The sequence below is a fragment of the Anomalospiza imberbis genome, chromosome 20 (genome assembly GCF_031753505.1).
Source record: "Anomalospiza imberbis isolate Cuckoo-Finch-1a 21T00152 chromosome 20, ASM3175350v1, whole genome shotgun sequence".
Classification (NCBI taxonomy): domain Eukaryota; kingdom Metazoa; phylum Chordata; class Aves; order Passeriformes; family Viduidae; genus Anomalospiza; species Anomalospiza imberbis.
The window spans coordinates 10371484-10397406 of record NC_089700.1 but is presented as its reverse complement, the minus strand read 5'-3'; the positions used below and the strand labels follow the sequence as shown (position 1 = coordinate 10397406).

The 25923-nt window shown below is 49.2% G+C and overlaps 1 protein-coding gene across 17 annotated transcripts in view; it reads left to right on the top strand.

Annotated features, from left to right (window-relative positions):
• Positions 1–25923, top strand: part of MSI2 (musashi RNA binding protein 2) — a 204651-nt gene that overhangs the window by 65207 nt on the left and 113521 nt on the right. For all 17 annotated transcript variants that reach the window (XR_011005502.1, XR_011005503.1, XR_011005500.1 and 14 more), the window contains one exon: positions 8847–8939. Coding sequence is in view for 13 of the 17 variants with exons in the window: in XM_068210739.1 (XP_068066840.1) it covers positions 8847–8939 (93 nt within the window). In the remaining 4 variants the exon portion in view is untranslated. The remainder of the gene's footprint in view (positions 1–8846; positions 8940–25923) is intronic.

Below are 25923 nucleotides of genomic sequence, written 5' to 3'. Positions count from 1 at the left end.
TTACACATTTAGTTATGTTACTAGAGACTTGAGTTCATTTTGATGGGCAGTATTTTATCTGCTACTTTTCCCCTTCTGAAAGCAAAGCTTTCTGTAGACGAGGATTTATAGAAATATATTTCTAGTACAAAAAAAGTCATGCACATTAAGATGTTGGAGTAAAGGAGAAATAATATCTTTTTTTGGAGACCTTGGCTGATTTATCTCTTGCTTGGTAGTTTGATATGGCCTTCCTAGCTAGGAACAATATTTTTTTATTCTTCCTTTAATAACAATAATGCCAGTAACAATGTCTTGCACTATTCCAGCATCTTCAAATCAGACTTTCAGCGGGTTAGGCATTTAATGAGTGAAACCTCACAGGCTCCATTGAGCTGTGGGGATATATTTCTGTTCTTTTTGTGGAAATCAAGGCACATAGCACTCGATTGTGCAACGCACTCAACCTAATGAGGCTTCCCCAAATGCTGTGAGTTCAAATGTGTGCTTAAATGCTGAGCCCTGCAGTCTCCAGCTGAGCTCTCCCAAGGCTCTTTGGTACGTCAGTGCTGTGGAGACTGAAATGACTTGCCCTGTGGTCACTGAGTGAGTAAACATCACACAGGGGAGACAAGCTCTTGTAGCTGTGTGGTGCTGCCTTCCTTTGGAAGAAGTATGGATGTTTTCCCTTGCCTTGCTTCCACTCTTCATTTGTGGTGCAGCTCCTCAAGGGCCCTTTTATTCCCAGTCAAGGGTTGTTTGATCTGCTTTAGAGTGACAACGATGCTGGTTTAATAAAGGCTGGTGGGCTCCCTCCCCGGCAAGGGAAGCATCTCCCCGTTGTGAGCTGGAGGTGGGAGTGCTGCAATTCCTGTAATTCACCAGCCCATTTGTGTGTGGGGGGGAAGGATGAAAGCAAACACAGCATTTCATAAAGCTGTGGAAGTATTTCAACAGCAGTAATAGGCAAATCTGGGCATTTTGCAACATTTCAGTGGTCTCGCATCAGAGGGAAAGCTCACCCTTGTGCAGAGCCTTGCAGCTCCATGGGCTTGACTCAGCAGATGAAGTCAGACCTGCTCATCAGTAACTGATTGCCATGTGCAGCTAGAGTATGTAGATGAAATTAATCAAGGCTAAGGGTTAACGTTTCCATTTGTTCTTTTCAGAGAAATCATCTGGAGTATGTTGGGAAGGAGGTAAATTGCTTCACACATTTCTTATTCCTTCCTGTGAATTTTTCTTGTTTTAGCAGATTATCTAGAATCTTAACAGAGGGCTCCCATCTCTGATTTTACAGGGTTATCATGAAAAATTAGTTGATACTAACTCAGAAGCATTTAAATTATGTCATGCTCTCTGTGCTGTAGAGGCAATACATTTCTTTGGGCTGGCCTCGGTGTTTGGAGCGGGCAGAATTTACAAACTCTGTCAGAATCCTTTTCCTCTCCAGTTCAGGCTGTGTCGTTGGGTTTTGTTGAACTCTGAGTTACAGGACTCTGCCTGAGCTTCCCAGGAGCCTTTTGTCACTCTCCCTGGGGCAGGCTGGAGATGCCAGCAGGTCTGTCCTGGCCCAGCTTCCTGCTCCTCTGCACAGGAGCCTGCCTGTCACTGCTGTCCTGCACACCCCTCCTGGGTTTGGGAGAGCAGGGACACCCAGGGGCCTTCTCCTTGTATTGGTCCAGGTTAAAAAATAAGGACCTGGGCTGTGTTTTGGGAAGCTGATGAGTTGGTTCCCCACTTCAGTCCATCCTGCTTCACCTTTAGAGCTGTGCTACAAATCGACCTTGAACACGCCCTTGGAAACATTGTCCTCCAACAGGACATAGAATTGTGACAGCCAAAGGTTTTCTGGTTGCATTTTGGACGTGGCACAAGACGTTGCCTGGGGGAAGATGGTATAACCTAGGTGAGGAATTGGTGCAGTGCTCATGGTCAGTTAACCCTTGTGCCCGCTGAGTACTGCTGGCAGGGCTTCCAAAGGGAGGTCCCTGGGCTGGATGCCATCAACCCCTTTCTTCCCCTCCCTCTTCAGCCTCCCTCCCTCTCCCTCTCTGCCTGCACAAGGTGAAGTTTTGCCAGTAGCCTGTAGATTGAGGACCAGAGGCGTAATTGCTTCCCACTGGGGCCTTTGTCCCTCATTACTTGGGCATTGCAAAAATCCCCCCTCCCAGTCACGTTGGGCAGTGCTCTCCATTTGTGGCCCTGAGATGTATTAATTTAAAAATAATTATCTTCGTTTAAAGGTATTAATGCAGTTTTTAAGCACTGCTGAACAGTAATCAGGCAGGCAGGTTGGATAAGTTGTCTGCACTCAGTGAATATTTGGAGTTAACCTTCCTACCATACCATGCACGAGGAGCTGAAGCAAGCAGGGGGATTTAAATAGGTTTGCTCTGCTCCCCTGCTCTTGCCTGTGCCTTCTGTAACCTGTAAAAGAGTTAACTGGAGCACAGGAGGTGGGAGCAGCCCTCAGGGATGTGATATAACTGGTTTTAGCAGGCTGTGGGGCCGGGAGCTATTCCTGGGCTCTGGAGGGGTGAGCACTGGCTCTGGTGAATTTTACTGTATCTTTTGATATGAAGCTTGAAGCCAGATTTTGCTCAAAAGACCTGCTGAGCTCTCACAGCTGGGGCTGATTTTCAGGCTTGGATCTCCCATGCAGGGAGCTCTGCGTGGTGGTGCAGGTAAAGGTGTCGCTGTGCCTGGAGAGCTGAGGGTGGCTGGGGGGTGTATGGGATGCTCCTGCCTGGACAGCAAACCCTTCTTTTGGGAACAGCCCCTTCCTGGGGGTGGCTGTGGCCCGTGGCAGGCTGCCATCACCTAACTGTACCTGTGGGTGGGCGAGTGAGGGGCTGGTCCTCCCAGGGGGGCAAATCGGGGACTTAAATCCAGTAGCAGTTGGGAAGATGGACCAGGAAGGGCTTTGCTTGGCCCCTGGCCAGTTTTGCTTGTGAAACTCCAAGGATGGCTTTGGCAATTGCTGCCAGCTCAGTCTGTCTTGGAAAAATCAGTTTGTGTGTTCTGCCTCCTGCTGATGCCTCAGCCATCGAGGGAGGGAGATGCACCGCACCGCCCGCCAAAACCCTCCCAGCAGCACCAGCAGAACCCAAGGCAGCCAGGATCCAGGAGTACAGCAGGGACCAGCTTTCCTTTCTGAATGGGTTGGGAGAATCCAACCCATGTGTGTTTTCCCAGAAGTCAGGGGAGCCGATTTCCCCCGCTGGGAACGCGTGCCGGTTGCTTGGATTGAAGAGCCCTTTCATTCCCACGGACCTTCTCTAGCCGAGCAGCTCTCGCAGGATGACATGAGCTTACACAGGGGTCAGGCACGAGGGGTTTGCACTGTTTAGGTCTTGCTGAAATCCTGGTTTGGATACCTAGGCAGGCTGTACGTGGCACGGAAAGCCGCGCTGCCTCTGCCCGGACCGCACTGCCGCGGCTCCGGGGCAGCTCGGAGTGGGATGTTTGGAGCACAGCGCCCAGCTCAGCACCTCCATCACCTGTACAAGAATACCTGCGGACAGGGAGCTTCTGGGCTGTTCTCTGTGGACACAGAGAGGTTGGCAGCTTTCACTGAATACCGCCTTTTTCCTCGTGTCTTTGCGTCCCACTTCAGCTGAGTTTATAATAGCTTTTTGGAACTTCCTAGGAGGATCCCAGAGGCAAAAAACTAAAAAAAACCTGGAGAATTCTTATGGTGTGTGCTCTGCCAAAGAAGCCTGGCAGTTCTGTTAACAAGATCACTTCCCGTTACATGAATTATTGTTGTTTTTAATTAGAAGTAATGCTGTAGTTTGAATGTACAGCACAATGGGGTATAAAACGCAGCTCAGCACAGATATCAAAGCTGGTTTTTCCAATTATAAACCTATTTAGAAGGTGGATACACTAGAAACGATGGAATGGCAAACTGCAGATGAGGTGAGCAGGCTGGGATACACATGCACCCCTGCCCACGCTGTCGTACAAGAGAGAGAGGAGAGCGCTCTGGAAAAGAGTTACGTATGCATAATTAGTTTAATCTGAAATTAATGCTAATTTCAGCACTTTGCGATGCAGATTCACTATTAGTACTCCAGTCCACTTCCACTACATTGAGAGGTTGAGGATGCAAACCTTGATGAATTGCACACTGGAGTGTGCCAGAAGCGAGTTCAGGCACAGGTTCCCAGGGTGTTCCTTGAGCCCCGTGTGCTGGGCGTGTGTCTGTGTCTCCTGCTTTGGGATTTTACAGGGATTTTACTTCCCAACATGGCCTGCCAGTGGCACACTCGGGCTCCTCTCTGTGCCAGCTGGGTGTCAGCACTCATCCTTTCCACCCTCACATCCTGAGCCAGGAGCTCTGCACTAAAACTGGAGGCGGGGGGACAGCTAAAAAGCTGTGTAAAGAATGGTTGGGAAGTGATACTAAAAGCCATTACCCTGAAGTTACATATTTACCTTCTTTGTTGAATGTAGACAGGGCCTTGGCTCATCTAGAAGGAATGGTGGATACTTACTGCTTGAGATTTTGAAATTCTGGGAATCCTGAAAAATATTTCATGAGCTTAAAATCATCTTTCTTCATTTTTACTAGTCAGGACAATAGGACAGTTTTGGTGGGGAAGGAAGAACCACAGGAAGGTGATGAGCAGCGTTACTGTGTGAGTGTGAGGGATGTCCAGGGGCTCGGAGCTGGAGCCCCCTGCTCTGCAAAACCCCATTCCTTCGTTTCATCTGGGAAGGCTGGGTTTAGCTCACATTTGTATTGACGTGCTCAAGTGGGACATGTTCCCAAAGACTGCGTCTTCGGGCTGTTGTTTAGAGGAGATTTACCTGATACGCCCCAAACTGATCTAATTACAACCATAACCTTGCACAGAATGGCATCAGCTCAGCAGACTTGCCTGGCTGAAGCAGCGAAGGTTTTCTTCCTGCTCCTGCACCTCCTGAAGTGTTTGCTCAGTTTCAGAGCACAAAGACAATTATATTTTTCAAAAGCCAAGGCAGTAAAGAGAATGTAACCTTGAATGCCTCCTCGCAGGAGCAGTCACATGTGTTTTGATTAACTCAGCACCAGCACCGTGTACAAACAGAGCAATTCTGTGATGCTCACAATTAAAGGGCCTCACACCAGCCTGGGATCTGCCTCTCCTGGCAATTCCTTCCGCAGCAGAGACACCTTCAGTACACAAACCCTCCAAAACCATCTGGTAGCCACAGTTTGCAGAGCCCTGCAGTAGCCAGGGGTGGATATATTACACTGCAAATGAAATCCAAAGACACGGGGCTGCAAGTATTGTGGTTTCAGAGTGACCCAGACCTCTTGGAGTCGTTAATAAAACATGGGCTTGTGATTGATTCACACAAATCGCTTCCTATTGCCCAAAGCCCACTGTTGCACCCAGGAGAGGGCAGGTGGGGCTGCTGGCAGGGGGTCCAAACCCACCAGGGCTTCTGTGACACCATCGCTGTTGGGGGTGCCCCCGTTGTGAGCAGCCTCCGGAAAAGCAGATCCTGAATTTACTCACAGGAGAAGGCAGAGATCCTCAGTGACTTTCACTGGAGGATTTCAGGCTGGCAGGGTGTGCCCCCGGTGTCCAGGCGGTGTGTCCAGTGCCCTGCTCTGCTCCCAGAGCCACGTGCTCTGCACTTTTCCCTGGGGAAGCCTTGCCCTGTCTCGTGTGCTTGACAGCCGAGCGAGGATGTGCAGGTTGGAGCAGGAGTCAGGGGCTGTTTCCAGCTGCTCCCAGTCCCACACGGTGTCCAGTGCTGCAGAGGGGTGAGGCCCCCGCAGCACAGGCGTGCCAGGCGTGGGGAGCAGCTCGCCTGGCAGAGCGGCACGGAGGGCCACGGGCAGTGGCAGCTCCTGTGCAGGGGCTGTGAGCCCAGCTGAGCGTGGCTGGCCATCGTGGCTCTGTGGTGAAGGGGACACCCCTCACCACCTGTCGTGACCTGTCCCTGCTGCCTGTGTCCCTCCTGCCCATGTCCTCCTGCCCATGTCCCCCTGCCCATGTCCCCCTGCCCATGTCCTCCTGCCCATGTCCTCCTGCCCATGTCCTCCTGCCCATGTCCCCCTGCCCATGTCCCTGCTGCTCCTGGTCCCTGCTGCTCCTGGCCCCTATTGCCCATGTCCCTATTGCCCCTGTCCCTGCTGCCTGTGTCCCTCCTGCCCATGTCCTCCTGCCCATGTCCCCCTGCCCCTGTCCTCCTGCCCATGTCCTTCTGCCCGTGTCCCCCTGCCCATGTCCCCCTGCCCGTGTCCTCCTGCCCATGTCCTCCTGCCCATGTCCCCCTGCCCATGTCCCCCTGCCCATGTCCCCCTGCCCATGTCCCCCTGCCCGTGTCCTCCTGCCCATGTCCCCCTGCCCATGTCCCCCTGCCCGTGTCCCCCTGCCCATGTCCCCCAGCCACACCTGCCCACCTGCCCGGGATCCTTGTCTCGGGCCAGGTGAGGCTGCAGGTGGGAGGGAGGCAGCAGATCCTGCTCTAGGGGCACCTCAGGGTGTGCGTTTCTGTGCGGGTGCTGGGGGGAATGTGGGAACAAAGCAATTGAGCAGCCTCTTCAGGGAAATGTGGATTGTGAAAGCAGACTTGATTTTGTGCTTCGCTTTGGTAGCAAAGAGCTGATTTCTGAAACCGTTCCCCAGCTCGCAGTGCATCTCAGGGCATTAAAATGTTGTGAATTTGCTTGTCATTACCAATATTTCCTTTGACTGAAGCTATTGAAACAAAGTGGTCTTTTTTTTTTTTTCCTATAACCTTCAATCTTGCTTCTAAAAGCAGTAGCTCTCTTTTTCTTTCTTTCTTGGTCAAATATAAAAAAGATGATAATTTCAAATACTGCTTTAGAATAATTGCTTTCCTCCCTCTTTTGTATGACAACAGAAGCTTGGCCTGATCTTAAATCAGATGTTGGCAGGCAGAGGGCTCTTGACAGCCCTGCAAAATCCTTTAGTTACAAGTCGGCTTTAGCCAATTCTTTATTTGTAAATGACAATTTTCTACAGAAAAATATATGCTTGGGCTTCAATTTTGGAGCCCTAGATTGCAGCCAGGAAAAAATAATTGAATTTTTACACTTTTTTTTCCTCTTTTTCTTCCTAACTTTAAAAAAACCCAAACAGAAAAAGTGAGGCTGTGTAAGGTGTGATTGGAGCTGATTGAGGGGAGTATCTGCCCTGGTTGGTGTGCATGGCTGTGGGGACAGGAGTGAGGATGAATTTGTTCTGTGCTGGGAGGATTTGGGGCTGCTCCAAGCTTTGTGTCCGACACCCCAGCCCCGTGGAGGCTTTGCCGGTGTGTGTGACAGGGTGACCCTCGCTGTGGAGCTGGTCTGGGCTGTCCTCATGACCTCAGTGGCCCCCACCAAAGGCATTTTCAGAGTCTTTAGTGAAAAAATAAGGAAGTGATGAAACTTGCAGGTGCCAGGTGGATCCCTGTGCCTTAAACAGGGGAAAAGCAGGCACAGGGAGTGCTGACAGCATTGTCCTGGCTCTGCCTTCAGTCGTGGCCCGCGAGTGGTGTGTGTCAGCTTGGGATCAGCTGTGTGTCAGTTTGGGATCAGCTCTGTGTCAGTTTGGGATCATCTGTGTGTCAGCTTGGGATGAGCTCTGTGTCAGTTTGGGACCAGCCTGGGGTCAGCTCTGTGTCAGTTTGGGATCAGCTCTGTGTCAGTTTGGGACCAGCCTGGGATGAGCTCTGTGTCAGTTTGGGATCAGTTTGTGTGTCAGTTTGGGATCAGCTCTGTGTCAGTTTGGGATCAGCCTGGGATCAGCTGTGTGTCAGCTTGGGATCAGTTTGTGTGTCAGTTTGGGATCAGCTCTGTGTCAGCTTGGGATCAGCTCTGTGTCAGTTTGGGATCAGTTTGTGTGTCAGTTTGGGACCAGCTTGGGATGAGCTCTGTGTCAGTTTGGGACCAGCCTGGGATCAGCTCTGTGTCAGTTTGGGACCAGCTTGGGATGAGCTCTGTGTCAGTTTGGGATCAGCCTGGGATCAGCTCTGTGTCAGTTTGGGATCAGCTCTGTGTCAGTTTGGGATCGGTTTGTGTGTCAGTTTGGGATCAGCTCTGTGTCATCTTGGGATCAGCTCTGTGTCAGTTTGGGACCAGCCCACCAAAGCCACCCTGGGGTTGTGTCCTGGGCCTGGCCCATCCCCGTGGGGTTGCCCATCCTCGGGAGCTGCAGGCTGTGGATGATGCCTTCTGCCCTGCTGTGGGGTCCAGCAGCATCCCTTGGCCGTGTTGGGCCGAGCTCAGGCACACGTGGGGCAGCAGAAGGAGCTGGGGGCTCAGCTGGGGGCTGGGGGGCGCAGACAGCCCCTAGAGGGGCTGATCCAGACCTGGGGATGGTGATTCCTTGGGCACGGGCTGTGCTGGCTGGAGGATGCTGCGGCGGCAGCGCTTTCATCATTTGATTACTTTTAAAGTAACTGTGCGAGTTCCTTTTAAACTGACCCGTGGAAACTTAATAACACATCGCTTGGATTTGATGTAATTGCCTTCGCCTGGCAAGGAGCCTTCAGCCTGTCTGTAGGGAAAGGAGGGGCAAAGGCACCTCTGCTTTGAGACAGTAGCTACGAAGAGACAGTGCTTGGACGCCTTTTTCCCTTTTATTTGCATTGAGATGCACAATAAAAATCATTTATTAAAAAAAAATATCCGGGGGCTAGAGTTGTTATTGAGAGCCTTTACTCAGCCATCTCTCAAATAAAAACAAAACAAGACAGAGAAAGAAGTATCTAATCAAATCGAATTGAAATTGCTTTTGTAAAGAAGTATTCTCATTATCTGGGTTAGGGATGGGATCTGAAGAATATTTCTTTTTTCCACATACTGCTTGAAATAATCTGGTTAAACCATATGCTTGTCTTGTAATTTCTTACAGATGGTCACAAGAACAAAGAAAATATTTGTAGGTGGATTATCGGCTAATACAGTAGTGGAAGATGTGAAGCAATACTTTGAACAGTTTGGCAAGGTAAGTTCTGCCCAAGTGAGCACTGCATACTTGTTCTTTCTTCCCTTTCTTTTTGAAGTGTGTTTTGAAAAACAAAAGTGCATTGAGGACTGAGCTCAAAGGAGGGCCAAGTTTTTGCCTTTCCGTGTCATTTCTTGAAGCCTCTGGGATTCTTTGCTGTTTGTTGCTTGTGTGTGTACAACATTGCCAACACTGTTTACTTCCACTGAAGAAAAAAGCATCACTGGGAGGTGAATCTGTGTCTGTTCAGGAAGAATGTGACCCTTAGCTGAATGATTACACAGTTGTCTTCTCCATAAAATCAGCCTTCTGTTAGCCCCGATTCCAGTGGCAAAAAGGGCAGATAGACGTATTGGAGAGCTCATTAATTTGTGAAAATGCCTGAAGGAACCACGTGAAAAGCAAGAGTAATGTGGAAGTCACTAGAATATCCACTTAATTTCTTACTAGAAAATCCTTCTGCAAGTATGTATAGAAAATGTATAGAATACATTTTCTATAAAATAAACAAAAAAAAAAAAAAAAACAAAGAAACAAAACAAAACAAAAAACACACCACAGCAAAAGAACCCCTTACCAAAACCCCAAAACAAACAATTTTATGCAGAGAAGGAGATCTGAACCTTGCCAGAATAGTCTTTGCTGTGATGTAACAGCTCAAACCCCACTGTCCAGGCTTTGGCTGGTGCTTAGTGACACTGACTTCCATGGAGCTCCCTGGGTCCCCACGGCTTCTGGACAATTGTTGAGGAGTGCCTTGAGTGACGAGCTGCTCTGAGAGCAGTTTGTGGCACCACCTTCTGCCAGCCCTGCTGGCCAGGGGGCTCCATGGGTTCCAGCTCCACGGATTCCAGCCTAACAGCTCCGCTCCTGTCTTTAGGAGTGCAGCAATTGATGTTTTAGATGCAAGATTGCGTGAGGACACAGCAGGGTGTCCCAGAGCAAAGCAGCTCCCATTCCTTGTAGTTAGTTTATGTTTCTTTTATCTGCCCTGAAAAGCCTGAGCCAGGCAGGATTTTGTTGAGGGCTGAGGAGGCGAGTTTATAAATGGTTCCTGTGCTGGATTGATAGTTGTTTTGCAAACCAGTCATTTTATTTTCAATAATAATCTTCGATTCCGGCAGGATGTTTACAGCCTGCTGAGCCTTTTATTAAAGGATTACATGAGCTTTTGGATGTTTCTTCTGTAGTTACTTCTAATTGCAGAACTCCACTAACCTGTATTTTTCAAGTTAATAATAGTTTCAATATAAGTGCTTTGCATATTGTCTGGATGTTGTCTTAATATAGTCTTTTTAATTTCACCATCTGGTAGTTTCATGCTTGCAATTTTACAGTCCCTGAGAATGCAGCAGCCAGGCTGTGTCTGGGGAGTGACTAGGGATTCGGGACACTTTGGTTCTGCTTTCATGCTCTGCCATTCTTGAGACAGCTTAGCAGAGGTTTGCCTTCCCAAAGGCAGTACTTTGGAAAAATCAAGTGGTTTTCTCCTTCAAGCGTCTTAATTTTGCAGGCCAAAAAATTTAAGGAGCTGAAAATTGTTCAAGCTGGGATCCAGGTAGGAGAACATTGCCATGTCAGCACAGCTGGGGTTGCCCCGCTGAGGCTGAGCTCCTGCAGGAGTCAGGCTGGCAGGGCTTGCTCGCTGTCACGCCCGGTGCCCTGTGTCGCTGTCCCCTGCTCCAGCGTGTGAAGTTTGGTGAGGCTGGTGGTGTTTGGGGCAGAGGCTGCCTGGCTGTGTGACCGTGGCCTGACCTTGCTGCAGGTGTCGGGGTTCTCCCCACAGCACTGCTCTTTATCAGCTGGGACAGTTTGCTTTCGGGGTGTTTTGAGGTGATTCTCCTCAGGTTCTGGTTGTCAGGAGGTGGTTAATGACCCTTAGAAATGGGGAGTTGTGGTTCAGCTGAGTGAGAAGACTTGTTAACATGCTGTGGACAGTGGGATGCTGCCTTCAGATACAGGACCCAGGACTGGTGCTGCAGGACCTTGCAGGACTCAGTCCTTGTCCATCCCCCTTCCCTGCCCCTCCAGGACTCCCTTCCTGCCCTCTGAGGCAGAGCCCGTGCTCAGCACACAGCCTGGCTCTCCATCAGGCCATTACCATGCAAACAGTGATCCACATCGACTGGCCAGCTCTGCCTTTGCTCCGAGCTTTCTTAAAATAAAGCAAATTGCATTACACAATTAACGTGTGAGGAGCCGCCCGTGTTTGATAAGAGCATCTCAGGTGATTTGCTCTTTGAAATGCTGAGCTTATTTATTGGCGTGGAAAAAATTGCTTACGGAACGCTGCAGTTCCTGAAATCCTGTTTGTACTTGCTGTGGAGAGGAGCTCTGCAGCCAGGGGAGTTGTTTGGTGACTGCAGGTAGCTCTCAGAACACAGGATGTGGGACAGCAGCCACCAGCTCTGGGGCCAGATGGGCTCACTCGTGTGACTGGACTTGGCAGCAAGGGGTCAAGTGTTGAATTTGAAACTGCAGCTTTTTGAAAAGTCAGTGCCAGAACCTTTGTCTCCAAGAAAAGGAAAAGCTTTAGTAAAGCCATCACTGAAAGTGCCTGATGATACATCACCAAAGTATGTGGCAACGATAATTCCTGAAACTTAGCTTGTAAGATTTTTCATAGTGATTATTTTCTCTTTCTGAAAAATCCCAGGAGTCCCTGATTTCCTTTTGGGGAGGTGGGCATGCTTAGCTTCTGTAAGCTGTGGAGGAAAACTGGGAAAAATGACCCGAGTGAAGCCAAAAGCCATCACAGAACGAGCACAGAACAGTGCAGTGAGCAGCCTGGTGACTGCTAGAGCTGCTGGGGCTGGTCCTGTGCACCTGCAGGTGCTGTAGGGCTCCCCAGAGAGGCTTGGCAGGGTCTGGGGAGAGGAAGGATTCTCCTTCCAGTCGTTTTAGGGAGCAGAATCCATGGAAGACATGAGAAGGCTAAACTGGGAAAATGCCAAACTAAGCCATAAGCATTTACAATCAGAACAAGAAGAAAAAAAAAAAGCCATTATGTTACTGCTGATCCTGACAGTCTAATGCAGTTGTTTGCTGGATCCTCTCCTATTTCAGTCAAAGATGTTCCAAACATTCTTACAAGCAAAATAAATTCACTGTCCATGTTGACCCATCTGGGCTCTGCAGCACTGCCCTTGTGCTGGGTGTGAAAAGCTGCTGAGAGCAGGCTTTGAAAGAATTGAAATGAGAAGTGTTAGGGCTGAGGAGACCCAGGGGGAGCTCGGTGGGGCTGGCATTCCTCCCCTCTGGAGGGGCCATGCACTGCCGTGGGCACTGCTGGGGCTGCAGACCCGCCTGCTTCTGGCTGGCTGGAGGACTAGGAAGTGTGGAGCTCTGCGACTGGGACAAGCTGGAGCATTTGAGGCATCAGGCATCATTTAAAAAAAGGAAAAAAAAAAACCACAGCAGACTCCTCAAGCCTCACCTGGAGTCCTGTGAGAGCAGAGCGAAGCTGTGGGTGCTCGTGGCTTCCCAGGACCTGCGTGTCCTGCACTGGGGCTGCAGCCCTGGCCCGGGGCAGGCAGGGCTCAGGTGTGCCCAGGTGCTGCTCTCTGCACGGAGCTCCTGCAGGAGCAGCCCAGCCTTCGCCTCTGCAATTGCACTTCACATGGCCAACTGCGTAATTAGTTTGGAAGACTTATGCCTAGTCATTGGTTTATCCTAATCGGCTTTGGCTTTTCCCAACAACAAAGTGAGCTTATTTTCCTAAGCTGAAACAACTCTGCTCCCTTTGTTCCTCTCTTTTATTGTCTCATTCCTTTCATTCTGTTTTACTGCCAAAGTTTTGTTTCATTAGGCCTACAAGTCATTTCCAATCCAGTGGGCTGCTACAATAAGGCCTTTATAACTCAGCTGCCCTGGTTCCCATGTCCCTTCTGGTCCAGAGCCAGGACTTGCTGTCTGACATGGGATTTTAACCCTTTGCCTGCCCCAGCTGCTGGTTCCCCCTTGGTGGGGCTGGGCCAGGCTGAAGCCCTGCTGAGCTCAGGGATCCTGATGATGGTGTGTGGGCATTAATTGATAGGGTAATGGGCTCCAGGTATGGGAACAGAACTCTGAGTAAAAACCTCCTTACTGTAACGAGTCGTGGTGGGAACAGTCCTGGGAATGAAAAGGCCACTGTGTCCTTCCAGCAGGGTGGGAACAGTTCTGGTGAAGGTATGTTCCAGTTGTCCTGAGCCATTAGATCAACCCATGTAGGACTGTTCTTGTAGAAAAATCATGTTTTCTTGTGTAGGAGAGAACACAAATTTAAATTTATCCTTTTATGAACCAGAATGGCGATGCTTGAAGGAGATGTGTGAAGTAGTTTTGTGGACAAGCAATACTTTTCCATATTGCTATTTCAGACTGCTGGAGGAGCAGTCAGTGCTGGTGGTGGTGGCCCCAGATGTTTTACTTTCAATCTCAGAGCACTGGCTCTTCAATTTCCCTTTCACAGTAATCCTACAGTGACTTTCAGGGAAGGGGGCTCTGGCACTTGTTTTTTATTTTAAATTTCCAGATGAAATTGGACCAGACCAGCGTGCATGAATTTTGTGTTCTGCCCTGGCTTGCCACAAGGTCCCTCAGACCTATTGTAGGCGTGTTTCAGCTTCACTTGGAATATGTTATTTCCTCAGGAATGACTTTTAAGATTTGGAAATTTTGAGACAAGACAGGATTTCTGAATTACCTCTGTGGATTTGAAATGTTTTGTACAGTCACTTGTTATTTCCTGTGAGAGACAGAACAGACCAGTGGAATAATAATAATAATAATATCTGAATTCTGAGATGGGTTCTTTTTTTCTGTTGAGCTTTTGAAAATGTGTTGTTTTGTCATCGCTTCCTTCTGTAGCCTGACTTAGTGTCGAGTGTGAGTTAAGAGAGAGGAAGGTGCTTTCTCACACCTGTCCTGGCTCCAGGCACACCTCCACGGTGCTGCCTCACCAGGAGCGAAGGCTGGAAGCTGTGAACACCAAAAGGTGAGAATGAGAATTTCCTCCTTTGCTTGTACCATGCCCTGCATTAGGACATGGACCCTGGTGCAAATAACCACCAGTTTAACCTTTGGAACAATACCCTGTGTAGTGAGGTCCCTCTGTTTCTCGGTGTAAGTGTGTCAGGAGGGAAGGAGGTGGGACCCGCGCTGTGGTTTACATCCACGGCTTCCTCCCTGCTCTCCTCCCCGACAGCTGTGAAAATATCCATCAGGAAAACAGGAGAGAAAACTCCTCCTGGTTCGGCCGGCTGTCTGGGTGTGAACGAGTTAATGCACTGCTGTGGTACTAAGCACTCCAGTGGTTTACTTTTCCCTGAGACCTCGAGTATGGCCTCTGAAGATGTTTTTACAATAAAGTTGTTAGCATGAGAAAAGGTGGTTTTCTCACCATGGGTTCATTCTGGGGGGATTTGGAAGTGTGTGTGGAGCTGGGGCTAAGGCCAGAGTCGGGAGGTGCAAGGAATTCTGCTTGTATGAAAGTGAAAGCTTAGTTAATTTAGCCTTGGCAGAGAGTTTGAATTGTATTGTCACCTCAGCTGGACATTGATATGTAGATTTAACGGTCAATAGGAGACATGGATGGGCTGTCCTTAAAGCATTTGCTTTGCAGAAAAGTCATCTTTCAGTTTGACAGATTGCTAGCCTTTCACATTTTTCAGCACTGTATTTCCCAGTTCAGTACTTGGGAATTGGTTATGTTTTATGAAATGAAGGGACAAATTTGGACTCTTATTTACATTGCAGTCTGTAACAGCCACAAGTCCCTAAATATCTGTAATGTGCAGTAAAACAGAGAGTGTGGTGGCTTTTTTTTACCTGCTGCTGCCCTCAGTGTTCCCTTCCAGCGTCACTCCAAGCTCTAGGCTCTGTGGCACAGCTCAGAGCTCATCCTGTTCTTGTTTCTCCGTTATCTGCGTGCACCTTGGCAGAAGTTGCTTAATTTGGATTGCCTCATCTCCTTAAAACAGAACCAGCAATAAACAAACACGTCATTGTTTGCAGCTCCTGATAGCTTTGGCACAAAGAAAAGCAGAGTTTTTGGGGGCTGTTCTGTGACAGGAGCAGCAGCAGCCTCCTCCACGCCTCTGCCCTGTGCTCGTGCTTTAAAATTCCACTGCTTCCACATTGCCTTATTTCCTTGTTATGTCCGTGATGTGCCAGAGCATAATGAATGTTCCTTTAAATTTTGGCTTTGGCATGTGACAAGAGATCTGGGATATAGGGGTCCCTCATGGCCTAAAGCACTTCTTATTATTTCTTCTCCCTCCCACACATGCTTTTCTTTTTTCTTTTTTTCTTTTTTTAAGCAAACTGAGAAACTTGATCGTTGCTTAAAAAGCAGCCAGTGTTTTCATCCTGCCAGTGAGAAGCTGTACACAGGAAGGCAGTTTTGAGGTGGTCTGTAATAAGGCACATGCTTTGTGGAAGTGGTTTTGTTATAAATTAGATGTTGGTTTCTACCTGGGTTTTATGAAAAGAGGAAATGTTGAGGCGGGATTTGTGGGCACGGAGGCGGTATCAGAGCCCAGCAGGAGTTTGAAGTACAATTTTATTTCCTTTTCTCCTCTGGTTGATGAGGTGCTGAGGAGGTTTCGTGCTGTAGCACCACGGCCTGTGGGAGATGAGTGAAATCAATCATTATTCAGGGCTGTGCTTGGGGAGGGAAAAGTTACATGAAAATACTCAGGTTTCCTCCTCCAACATGCATGTGAATTTTTTTTTGGTGTATGTCTTTGTCAGTTTTACAACTGAGCCAAACCCGTGGAAATTATCTATATCCTTTCTGAGACCCCAAGGAAGTCAATTTTGTTTTTCACCCCTGCTTTTATTTCGTACAAATGCAATAGGCTATATAAAATCCCTAACAAATTGAGTTAATCCTATTTGGTTTTTATCCCTGGAGCATTCCTGGGTTCAGCCCCAGTGAGTGGGGTTGTAGATGTAGGACTTCCCTGGAAGGGGATGATTTGGGTTTGCTCTGGTGGCATCTCTGAGCCCCGTTTGGGCCCATGGGTCTGGCTGGAGCTCTGCCCCAGCAAGCTGGGCTGAAAGCAGGAGATGGTGTTAATCCCCAGCACCAGGAACCAGGTGAAATAGCTGATGGACATTTTCAATATCTGCTGTGAAATTGCATCGGATTCCACTTTGGCACTTGTCTGGAAGCGCAGCCTCCCAAAGTTCTTTCTAGGTGCAGGTGCTGCTCCTGCCATCCCTCCAGGGCACTGCTGCTCTTTGAGGAGCTGCACTGAGGGGCCCAGAGCTTGGCTTTGGGAAAACCAGTGCTAAAACACGGGTTCTCTGATGAGAAAACAGCAGCAGATATTTAAAGCTGGCACGGTGTAATTGAAACCCGCACTGTCCGTCCTGCTCGCAGGTTTGGGGGGCTCACGGCCCAGGTGAGCTGGTTAAATCATAACTGGGTGGAGAGTCAGCATTTGATCAGTGCCATCATCCCCCACCAGGGACACCCCGGCACTGAGGGATGGGCTGGGAGACGTGGCCTTGTTTTCAATGCAGCTCCGGGTCTGGGCCACAGAGAAAAGGGCTTTTACGAGTGCCCAGGAGGAACTCTGTGGGAATTGTTCCAATGTGGAGAAGAGCACACCTTACTGGGAGCAGGTGTAATAATGCTTTTTCCACGTGGAGATGAATGGCCATATTGATCAGTCCTAGAGGTGAAATATTTGAGTTTTGCTCACACATGGAATATCGAGGTGAGAACAGTTTAATTAAACTGAAGTTAAATCTGCAGGCATAGAATATGAAATTCATTTGATGTCCATCATACACACGTCTCTCTCTGTTAGGAACACTTACTATATTATTTACTTGAGGAAAAAAAGCGCCTGCACATGTTTGGGTAGAAATGCAGTGGTGGCCAAGCATGAATCACGTCAGTCCTATCAATAATTACCAGTCCTGGTGATACCTGCCAGCCCAGAGAGGAGGGAGAGAGTGGTACAGTAAATGTATTTATAAATATAACTGCAGAAACCAGGACAAGGGCAAAGTAGCTCAAATGAAGAGCCAATTAAGATAATCTAAGCAGAATGAGGATTAACTGCCTCTTAATCTGAAGGGCACCCAAAATGCATGTGGCCAGTTTAGATCAAACAAGTGTTGAGTGTGTTCTGGACATCCACGGGGGGTTTGGGGTGAACAGGAATGAACACGGAGTGCTCACCCCACTGCCCAGGGCACGGCGGTGTTGAAAAGGTTCTGTGTGGCACGAAAAGGCTCTGTGCTGTGCTGTCACCTCCGTGGAAGTCTGGAGGAGTATTGGATATGTCATAAAGAAATGATTGCAGGTATGAGGGGAGTTAACATCTTGTAGTTTTTCTTTTCCCAGAAAGAGGAAAGCACTCAGAACTCTGTCAGGGAAGAAGCTGCTCTGTGTTTTCTTTTTAAAAAAACACTTCAAAACCCATTTTATTTCACCATTTAGCCCTTGTTCCATTTGCTGCTGCTCCAAGTGAGGTGCCTGCAACGTATGTGGTGGGGAAAGTGGGGGGGCACATTTGCACCCGTGTTCCTGGAGACTGAGATCTTAAATTCCAGCAAACAGGAGCCATGTGCAGGATTCCACTGGGAGCATCTGTTTATTCCAGCACTGGCCTGACAGGGGGTGGTGGCTGTGTGCACCTGGACTGGAGGGGCTGTCGGCTCCTGCTGGGTACTTTTTGGGACCAGGGGGTGCCCAGACCCCGTGCTGGGAGCAGGGGGTGCCCAGACCTTGTGTTGGGTACAGGGGGTGCCCAGACCCCATGCTGGGTACAGGGGGTGCCCAGATTTCATGTTGGGTACAGGGGGTGCCCATACCCCGTGCTGGGAGCAGGGGGTGCCCAGATCTCATGTTGGGTACAGGGGGTGCCCAGATTTCATGTTGGGTACAGGGGGTGCCCAGACCCTGTGCTGGGTACAGGGGGTGCCCAGACCTTGTGTTGGGTACAGGGGGTGCCCAGATCTCATGTTGGGTACAGGGGGTGCCCAGACCCTGTGCTGAATACAAGGGGTGCCCAGACCTTGTGTTGGGTACAGGGGGTGCCCAGACCCCGTGCTGGGTACAGGGGGTGCCCAGATCTCATGTTGGGTACAGGATATGCCCAGACCCCGTGCTGGGTACAGGGGGTGCCCAGATCTCATGTTGGGTACAGGGGGTGCCCAGACCCTGTGCTGAATACAAGGGGTGCCCAGACCTTGTGTTGGGTACAGGGGGTGCCCAGACCCCATGCGGGGTACAGGGGGTGCCCAGATCTCATGCTGGGCACAGGGGGTGCCCAGACCCCGTGCTGGGAGCAGGGGTGCCCAGACCCCGTGCTGGGTACAGGGGGTGCCCAGATCTCATGTTTGGTACAGGGGGTGCCCAGACCCCGTGCTGGGTACAGGGGGTGCCCAGATCTCATGTTTGGTACAGGGGTGCCCAGGCCCCACTGGCTGTGCCCCCTTTGTTGGCAGTCGCCGTGTGAGCTCTGCGGTGGCTCTGCGGGTGAAGGTGCCCGTGTTGGATCTCTCACTCTGCTGAGTGGTTTAGCGAGTTCAGATCCGTGCCATGTTAATTGTCAGGACTGGGAGGGTGGGAGCAGATTTCACCGGGGGCAATGGAAGAGATCCAATGAATTTCCACTCTGTTTCACCGCTTGGCAAACCAGCACTTACTGTCACTTTGCATAAATAGGTTTATTTCAGAGGGTCAGCCGGCACCACTCCCCCCTTCCCCTGCCGGCCCACCCTCCCCTGAAGGAGAGGAGGCCGACGAGCATTTAATTTCCCCAGCAGCAGGTGCTTGTCATCCATCTGAAGAAAGCTGCCAACATCTGGTGCAATTGCCTCGGCAAACGCAGTAACAAGGCGCCTGCAGTTCAAACGCAGAGAGAGCATTGCCTCTTTAATGATAACAAGCTGTTGGCTTCCCCTCTGAGATGAATTCATCTCACAGATGTTTGTCTAGTTTTGGCAATCTTATCACTATAGCTTTGGTGATTATGCTCAACTGGAGACTATTACTATAAAAGAAGTTTGAACTTGTTCCATTTTTGCATTATTTATTTATTTAGCCATTTATTTCTCTGCTTTCTGGATATAATTTGTATCAACAACTGTACTGTTGGTCCCATTACCCGAGTACCCTCAGATTTTTATTGCATCTGCTGAACAGTAGCTCGCTACTTGACTCCCACCGCTGGCAAATGTCTTTCAGCCACGCTGACGTTTGTAACATTCTCCATCAACAGCTTTGTGGTTTGAACCCTCTATTTAACACTACATTTTCTGGGATTACTTGGCGCTCGCTCTGTCTGTTCTCTCTAATAACTGCAATGTACTCCCTATTTCTGCAAAGCGCGAGGCGCCAGGAATATTCCGGATATTCCGTTCGGACGGCAGAGCTCTGGTGACCTTGGCAGGGCTTTGTAATGACAGCACACGACCGTCTTCATCGTTGGATCTTCAACATTTCCAGCCTCAGCGTGGTCCTGCGGAACATGGGGACGTGCAGGCTGAGGGCTCCGGTGCCTGTTTGCTCTTGTTTGCTTTTCTAACATGCCTGTTTTGTTTTTTTTTTTTAAGGAGACAATTTCTCCCCGAACGTGTGGAATTTAATTCTGGTAAATAGGATGTATTTTTGGAAACGTGCTTGTGAATAGGTGACTCATGCCTGAATGAAGATGTGTCACTGTTGGTGGGGACACCACGTATATAATTTCTTAGGCTATAAATAGATGCCAGTCCAAGTACTGGTGACATGGTGATGCTTCACACAGACTCGTTAGCTCAGCCTGGCTGCTGAGGAGAGTGTTTAGAGTGTCAGTCTCTCCTGCTGGAGCAACAATTTCTGCTGATGCTTATGGAATAACATCAGTAGATTGGTGGAATCCTGGGAGTACTTTAATTGGCACAAGCCGGTTCCCGTGCTGCCGTCATGGGGTGTACTCGTGTTTCTTCTCTCACTGCACAGGTGGAGAGGCTGAGTTTTGGGGTGTTTGGGTGCTTGTCAAAAGCCAGGGGTACCACCTGCAGGGTCCTGAGACTCAGAAACTGGGTTTGCTTTTTTGTTCCTATTGCTGAGGAGCCTTTAAGCTAAACACCAGGATCAGAGCTCACTCCCATTTTCCGATCCTGGAAGGAGCAGTCCCTTTTTCCTGTTGATGCTAAACTGTGGTTCCATGTTGTTGATGTTTGCTCAACACCACTTACCCACCAACACAGCACATATGGTTTAATGGCTGTCTTTTTTTGTGCTTCTGCTGTAGTTACAGTATTATTAAAAATCCATTAAATTTTGATGTACATCATAAAGTATGTGCTCCTGTGAATGCGAGCACAGATAATTATTTCTGATGAATAAACCAAAAGGACAAGTATGTAAGAAGTTCATCCTGCAGCTTTCAATTTTCATTATATACATCTCCTGCAGGGGCAATCGTTGTGATGTTGCAGCTGGTTATTTCCGTGGCCTGGCTCTCCCTGGAGATGGATGATGACAGTGCAAACTTGAACTTGCACGAGTGCCAGTGTTTCTGTGGGCATATTTGTAGATAAATGGTTAAGCAGGAGAGGTAACCCTGGGGAAGGCAGAGGGTGTGAAGATTCTGCCACACAGCAGCGACTTCCTCTGTGTTGGTTCATTGTGCCTGGGCTTTGAGGAATCTGGGAAAGTAACCCAATTATTTCTCATTAAAGTAACCCAGAAATGTAGCAACAAGCAAGGTGTCATTGCTAAAACACCACCAGGAAGCCAGGCAAGCTCTTCTTGGTGTCCAGGGCCTGGAGCAGGCAAGGGAATCATTAAAAATAATGCATTATAGTGTCCATAAAGTTTCCTGCAGTATATAATGGCCCACAGGGGCCTCACCTAGTTTTCCATATATGATATGGTTACAGCATCTCGTTAACTTTCCCATAACACCAAATACACTTCTCTTGGACACCCCCTTCAGGCTTCACAGGTTTTGCCAAGTATTTCCTAATAAGCAGGAACTTCAGTATTTATAATGCTTGCCTTTTATCCCCACTGGGCTGAAGAAGTGGTTGGCCTCTCTCCTGCCCCTCTAATTTCCTATTCCTGAATGCTCTGGGCAAACCCAGCTCTGGCAGGGTCTGCTCCTCTCACTGAGAAGACTTCCCTCACTTTTCCCAGCTCTAGTTTTAAGAGTTCTCCCTGCTATTTCTTCTGTTTAAGAGCGTCTCTGCACCCAGGGATTAGTCTTGGTATAGCACATAAACTCTCGCAGAGACCTTGGTCTTGGAAGCAGTGCACAGCCCTTAACTATCCCAAATGAGAAAGCCAAATAAATCCTGGAGAGATCCCACCAAATCCTTTGGTACCTCTGGTTTCTTCGCACTTGGATGTTGGTGCTGGAGCTGCCTTGATGGGCTGTGTGTGGTGACCCGCTTGCTTTCTGCCCTGGAAGGGCTCCCTCAGGGCTGGGCCCTGCTGCAGGTTCAGCTGAGTTCAGGCAGGTGGGTCCTGGGGGAAGATGATGTTTTCAGCTGGCGTGGCCGTCAGATGAGCTCAGGGATAAAGGGAGGGATGGAGTTATGCCTGTGCTGGGCTTAGGAGTTCAGCTCTGCAGACGTGGCACTGATTTGCTGTGTTATTTTGGTCTAATTCAGGTCTCTGTCCAAAATCTGGGACTAATAGTGTGGCTTTCCTCTTGCTGCTGTAACTGCAGGCTGTTGGAGGGGGGTGAGCTGGCTGTGTGCAGCACCTTGCCGCGACCTTGATCAAAGTCACAGTGCTGCTGCGAGACCAAATGATGACAAATAAATTCACCTTCGTGCAGTTTAGTCTAGCTGGCTTTGTTCCTTCATCCCTGATCCTCCCTGCAAAGGGTTCTGTTTACTTTCCCTGAAATGGAAGAGGCCCTGCTACATAGTCCTCTTTCAAAAATAAACCTCTGAAAAGGAAAACAAAAGAGAAGGAACAAAAATCAGACATTGTCTGATTATACAGAGCAGATCCTGATTCTGAGTTCCAGGCAGCTGGAGCCAGAGGTTTGTTTAAGTGTAACACAAATTCTACCATTTTTGGATGGTTTGAAACTCTCTACCTCTCCCTCCTGTACTTTCAGAAAACAATTAAAAAAAGAGAACTGCCCATCCTGTCAAAAAGAGCTGCAGAGGTTCAGTACCCAGGATGGCAAAAGCACTTCCCACCTTCGTGCTCTGCCTCCCTGAGAGTGGCCTTGGAGCTGTCGGGTCCTTGTGCCAGCCTGGCATCAGCAGATGCATCTTTAGCAGTTTGCAGTCATGTTTCTGAAGTAAATAAGCACTAAATGTTGATTATTGCCACCCTCAGAAGGGCTGAGAGGGACAACTGAAAACCTCTGTAATGCCAGAGCTGCACTGTGTTCATCAACAATTAGGATATGGGTTCCTGGTGGGAAGCAAGTTTTGTTCTTGATTGACTCGCAGGTTGTGTTTTCCATTCCTTTGCAGTTTAAGTGTAGAGGTTTATATACTTACTATTCCTTGACCTAAAAACTTGCTCTGTAAAAGGTACAGAAGGTGCAGGCTGAGATAATGCATCCTTTGGGGCTGCAGGCTCACTTCTGACCTCTGTTTACATGGTGTAAATCAAACTGGGGTAGAGCTGTGCAAACAGGCCAGGGCAGCTCGTGCATCAGGGGCTGTTCAGCCCTGTCACGGTGGTAAAGCTGGGTGAAAATGCTGCTGCCCATTGCCTTGGCCTGTGGGGATCAGGGAAGGGCTCTAAAAATGAAAGAATTAGAGGTAACTGGAGATGGTTTGCACACAGAGCGTGGCAGTGAATGTGGTCCAGGTGTCAGCAGCACTGGAGCTGTGCTTATCTACACGAGCTGTGAGTTGGACTCTTGGTTTTGAACAGTGTGGGCTGGGAGAAGCATCTTTAGGAAGAAATTCTTCCCTGGGAGGGTGGTGAGGCCCTGGCACAGGCAGCCCAGAGCACCTGTGGCTGCCCCATCCTGGCAGTGTCCAAAGCCAGGCTGGACAGGGCTTGGAGCACCTGGGACAGTGAAAGGTGTCCCTGCCCACGGCAGGGAGTGGAACAGGATCTTCAAGGCGCCTTCCAACCCAAACCATTCCAGGGTTCTGTTGCAGCTGAGTGAAGGGTCTGTCTGTGCTCTTCCGTGTGCCATTCCCTGACTCTTGTGGCCTCCCCAAGCAGGGTTGGAGTGTTGGTGCTGGCATCCACAGCCCCATCAGCGTGTGCAGCCTCCAGGTGCAGTTGCTGTGTGCCACAGCCCGGGCAGGAATCCCTTCCCTTGCTCTGAGTGCTGCTGAAATATTAATGCAGAACAAATCATCCAGTTTAAACCGAACATCAGACGGAGGAGGGAGCACTGGGGTGTGATGCTCGCCGTGGTTTGTACAGGGAAATGTGCCTCCTCTGCTGCTGGAGCCTCCTGGCACAGTGCCCTGAGCCAGGTGGGCAGGAGGAGGATCTGTAGTAACCTGCTCCTCCTGAGTGCTGGGAGTTGGGGTCCTTAATCCTCCCCGGCTCCCGGGAACTAAGGTGACATGAGAAGAGGAGCACTGGTATTTTGCATCATCTGTGACTGATGGGGAGGGCACTTGGAAAAAACTTAACTGCTCCTGGGACTTCCTCACACTGACTGTTTAAATCAGTTATTTTTTCCAGATGGTAAATCTAGGAGACTTCCTCAGCAGCCTGGTGTTAATAATACTTAAATAGCACTTTACATATTCCAAGCACTGTCCAAAAAGCTGATCTGTCTTGTCTTCTGCAGTGATGTGTAGTAAAACTTGAAGGATATTGGCCTGAATTTGTAGTCGTTTATCAGCCATCTATCTGAGGGTGGATTTACTCTTCTGTTGGCTTGTACCATGTGAGTAAACTCATTTCTCCTGTGGATCTTGACATTAATTCCAGTCTTTCATCTTGGTAGTGGAGATGATCTTTAAGCAGAGCAGAGAAGAAAGATATCTTTCTGGCCGTTGCACTGCAAAAAAGATGAGCACAGCTTTGGAGAAATATTTCAGCCTGTATAATGTATAAGTGAATGTAGGCCCTGAGAAGGAGCGTGGTGTTTCCCTGGGGAATGACCCGGCTGCCATGTGGCACAGGAATGGCCATTGCCTCTCTTACATAATCTCTCCAAGGCTTTGCTGTTCTTTAAAGGTGTTAGGTGCGGGCAGGGGGAACAGGTTTGCACACCTGCCTGCAATGAAGGAGTTTGTTTTCATTCCCCTTGATGGTTTATGGCAGTCCCAAGGACAGTCTGTGCCATGTGGAGCTGTCCCTCAGCCAGGTGTGCGGTGCTGGAGGCTGAATGCTCCACACCCAGCCCTGTCCCCTTCTTGGTGTCACCTCGGGCACGTGGGAGCAGGCAGAGCCGAGGGCTGACACGGGCAGGATGCGGGTGTGGGGGCACGGGGGCTGGCTGAAGGCTTGCGGCACGCTGGAGGAGGGAAAACATCCTCGGTGAAAGGGGCCAGGGAGAGAGCCAAGTTCCTCGAAAGAGGACCTTGCAAGGAAGGCGCAGATGACATGAAAAAGTAATTAAAAGGAAAGCCCTAATGGGACGTTAGGGGGAGATGCAGCTGGAACTTGAATAAGCAAATGTAAAGAGGGAATTAAGTTTGTAAGATTTCCTCCGAGGAACTGCTGGGGAAAACAGGGCAACAGCTTCTGCTGATGTAAATCAGCGCTGAGCCTGCAGCCGAAGAGCTCCAGCCTGTGAGTGTGGCTCGTTTGATATTTGCTAGTCCTAAACCTGGAAAACACATGGGGAAAGAGGCTGTGGCGTTCTGCAGAGGTGACATGAAGGACATTTGATTCCAAAGTGAAGGATATCGACTGCAAAAACAGAGGGAAACTGTTGGTAATGTAGTTTGCCTGGGGCAAATTGGTAGTTTGCGATAAGTAATATTAATTTAAGTGTATAATGCTTTAAATTATCTGGGTAATTTAATCTATGTGATTTTTAAAAAATGATTTATCAGCTTTGATCTTGAATAAAAATAAAATAGACCAAATGAAACAAAACCGTTCAATTAATATTAGCACTTTCACTCTGGAGAGTAATACACAGCAGAGACGTTTATTTTTAGCTGTGAAGAATTTGCATGTGTGTTTCCAGATGTGTTCTCAGACTTGGTGCTGCTTAAAATTCAGCTACCACAGTACATAGATGCCAATTTTCTTTTCCGTAGCATTTTGTCTCTGCCACCGTGGATGTCATTTTTTTTTTCTTTTTTTCTTCCTTTTTCTCTTTTTTCTCTTTTCTCCCAGCAGAGGTGGTGGAGGGGGGTGTGATGATTAAGGCAGCCGGTAAGTCTCTTAGCTTCCTCTGAACTTTACTCCCTCTGCCAGGAGTGACCTATTTAGATGAGGCCCTTTGATGCAGTTTGGGGAGGTCAGGTGAGGTCAGAGCACTGGCTGTGCCAGAAGCCCCAGAGATGCAGGAAGCCAGGAACTTCAGGAGGATGCGGCTTGAACAGGCAGCTGTTTCAGCGCGTTCTCTCTGTGCCTGTGCGTTCATTCTCTCTCTGAACGCCTGGAGCAGAGAGGGACGGGTGCTCTGCAGTGCAGGGAGTGGGCACAGGATCCTCGTGGAAGGCTGGGCTGGGCTGGGTTCCCTCTGCTCCGCTCCGGGATCGCTCAGCAGATGCAGATGGCAGCCCTGCCTCCCCAGCTCCTCCTTCCCGGCGTCCTGGCAGCCTCGGAGCAAGGGGCTGCGCAGATGTGTGAGATCCTCCAGCCTCTCTCATTCCTCTAATTGCCGTGTGCAAGAAAGGGAAGGAGGAAGACTGCTCCTCTCAGCTCGGTTGTCCCAAAGTGAAATCTCAGCTGAGCAGCTTAAAATAGATGGTCAGCTGGTTGTGAGGGCCGGAACTAGCCCGGAGAGCATGGCATCTGTCTCCCAGGAATGCTGCCTGGCCATCAGGCTGGATAAATTAGGACTAGGACTGTTTTTGTGTGAGACAAGCTGCAGTGGGGATGGGGAGCAGCCCAGGATGTCAGCAAGGCTGGCGTGCTCCTGTCCTC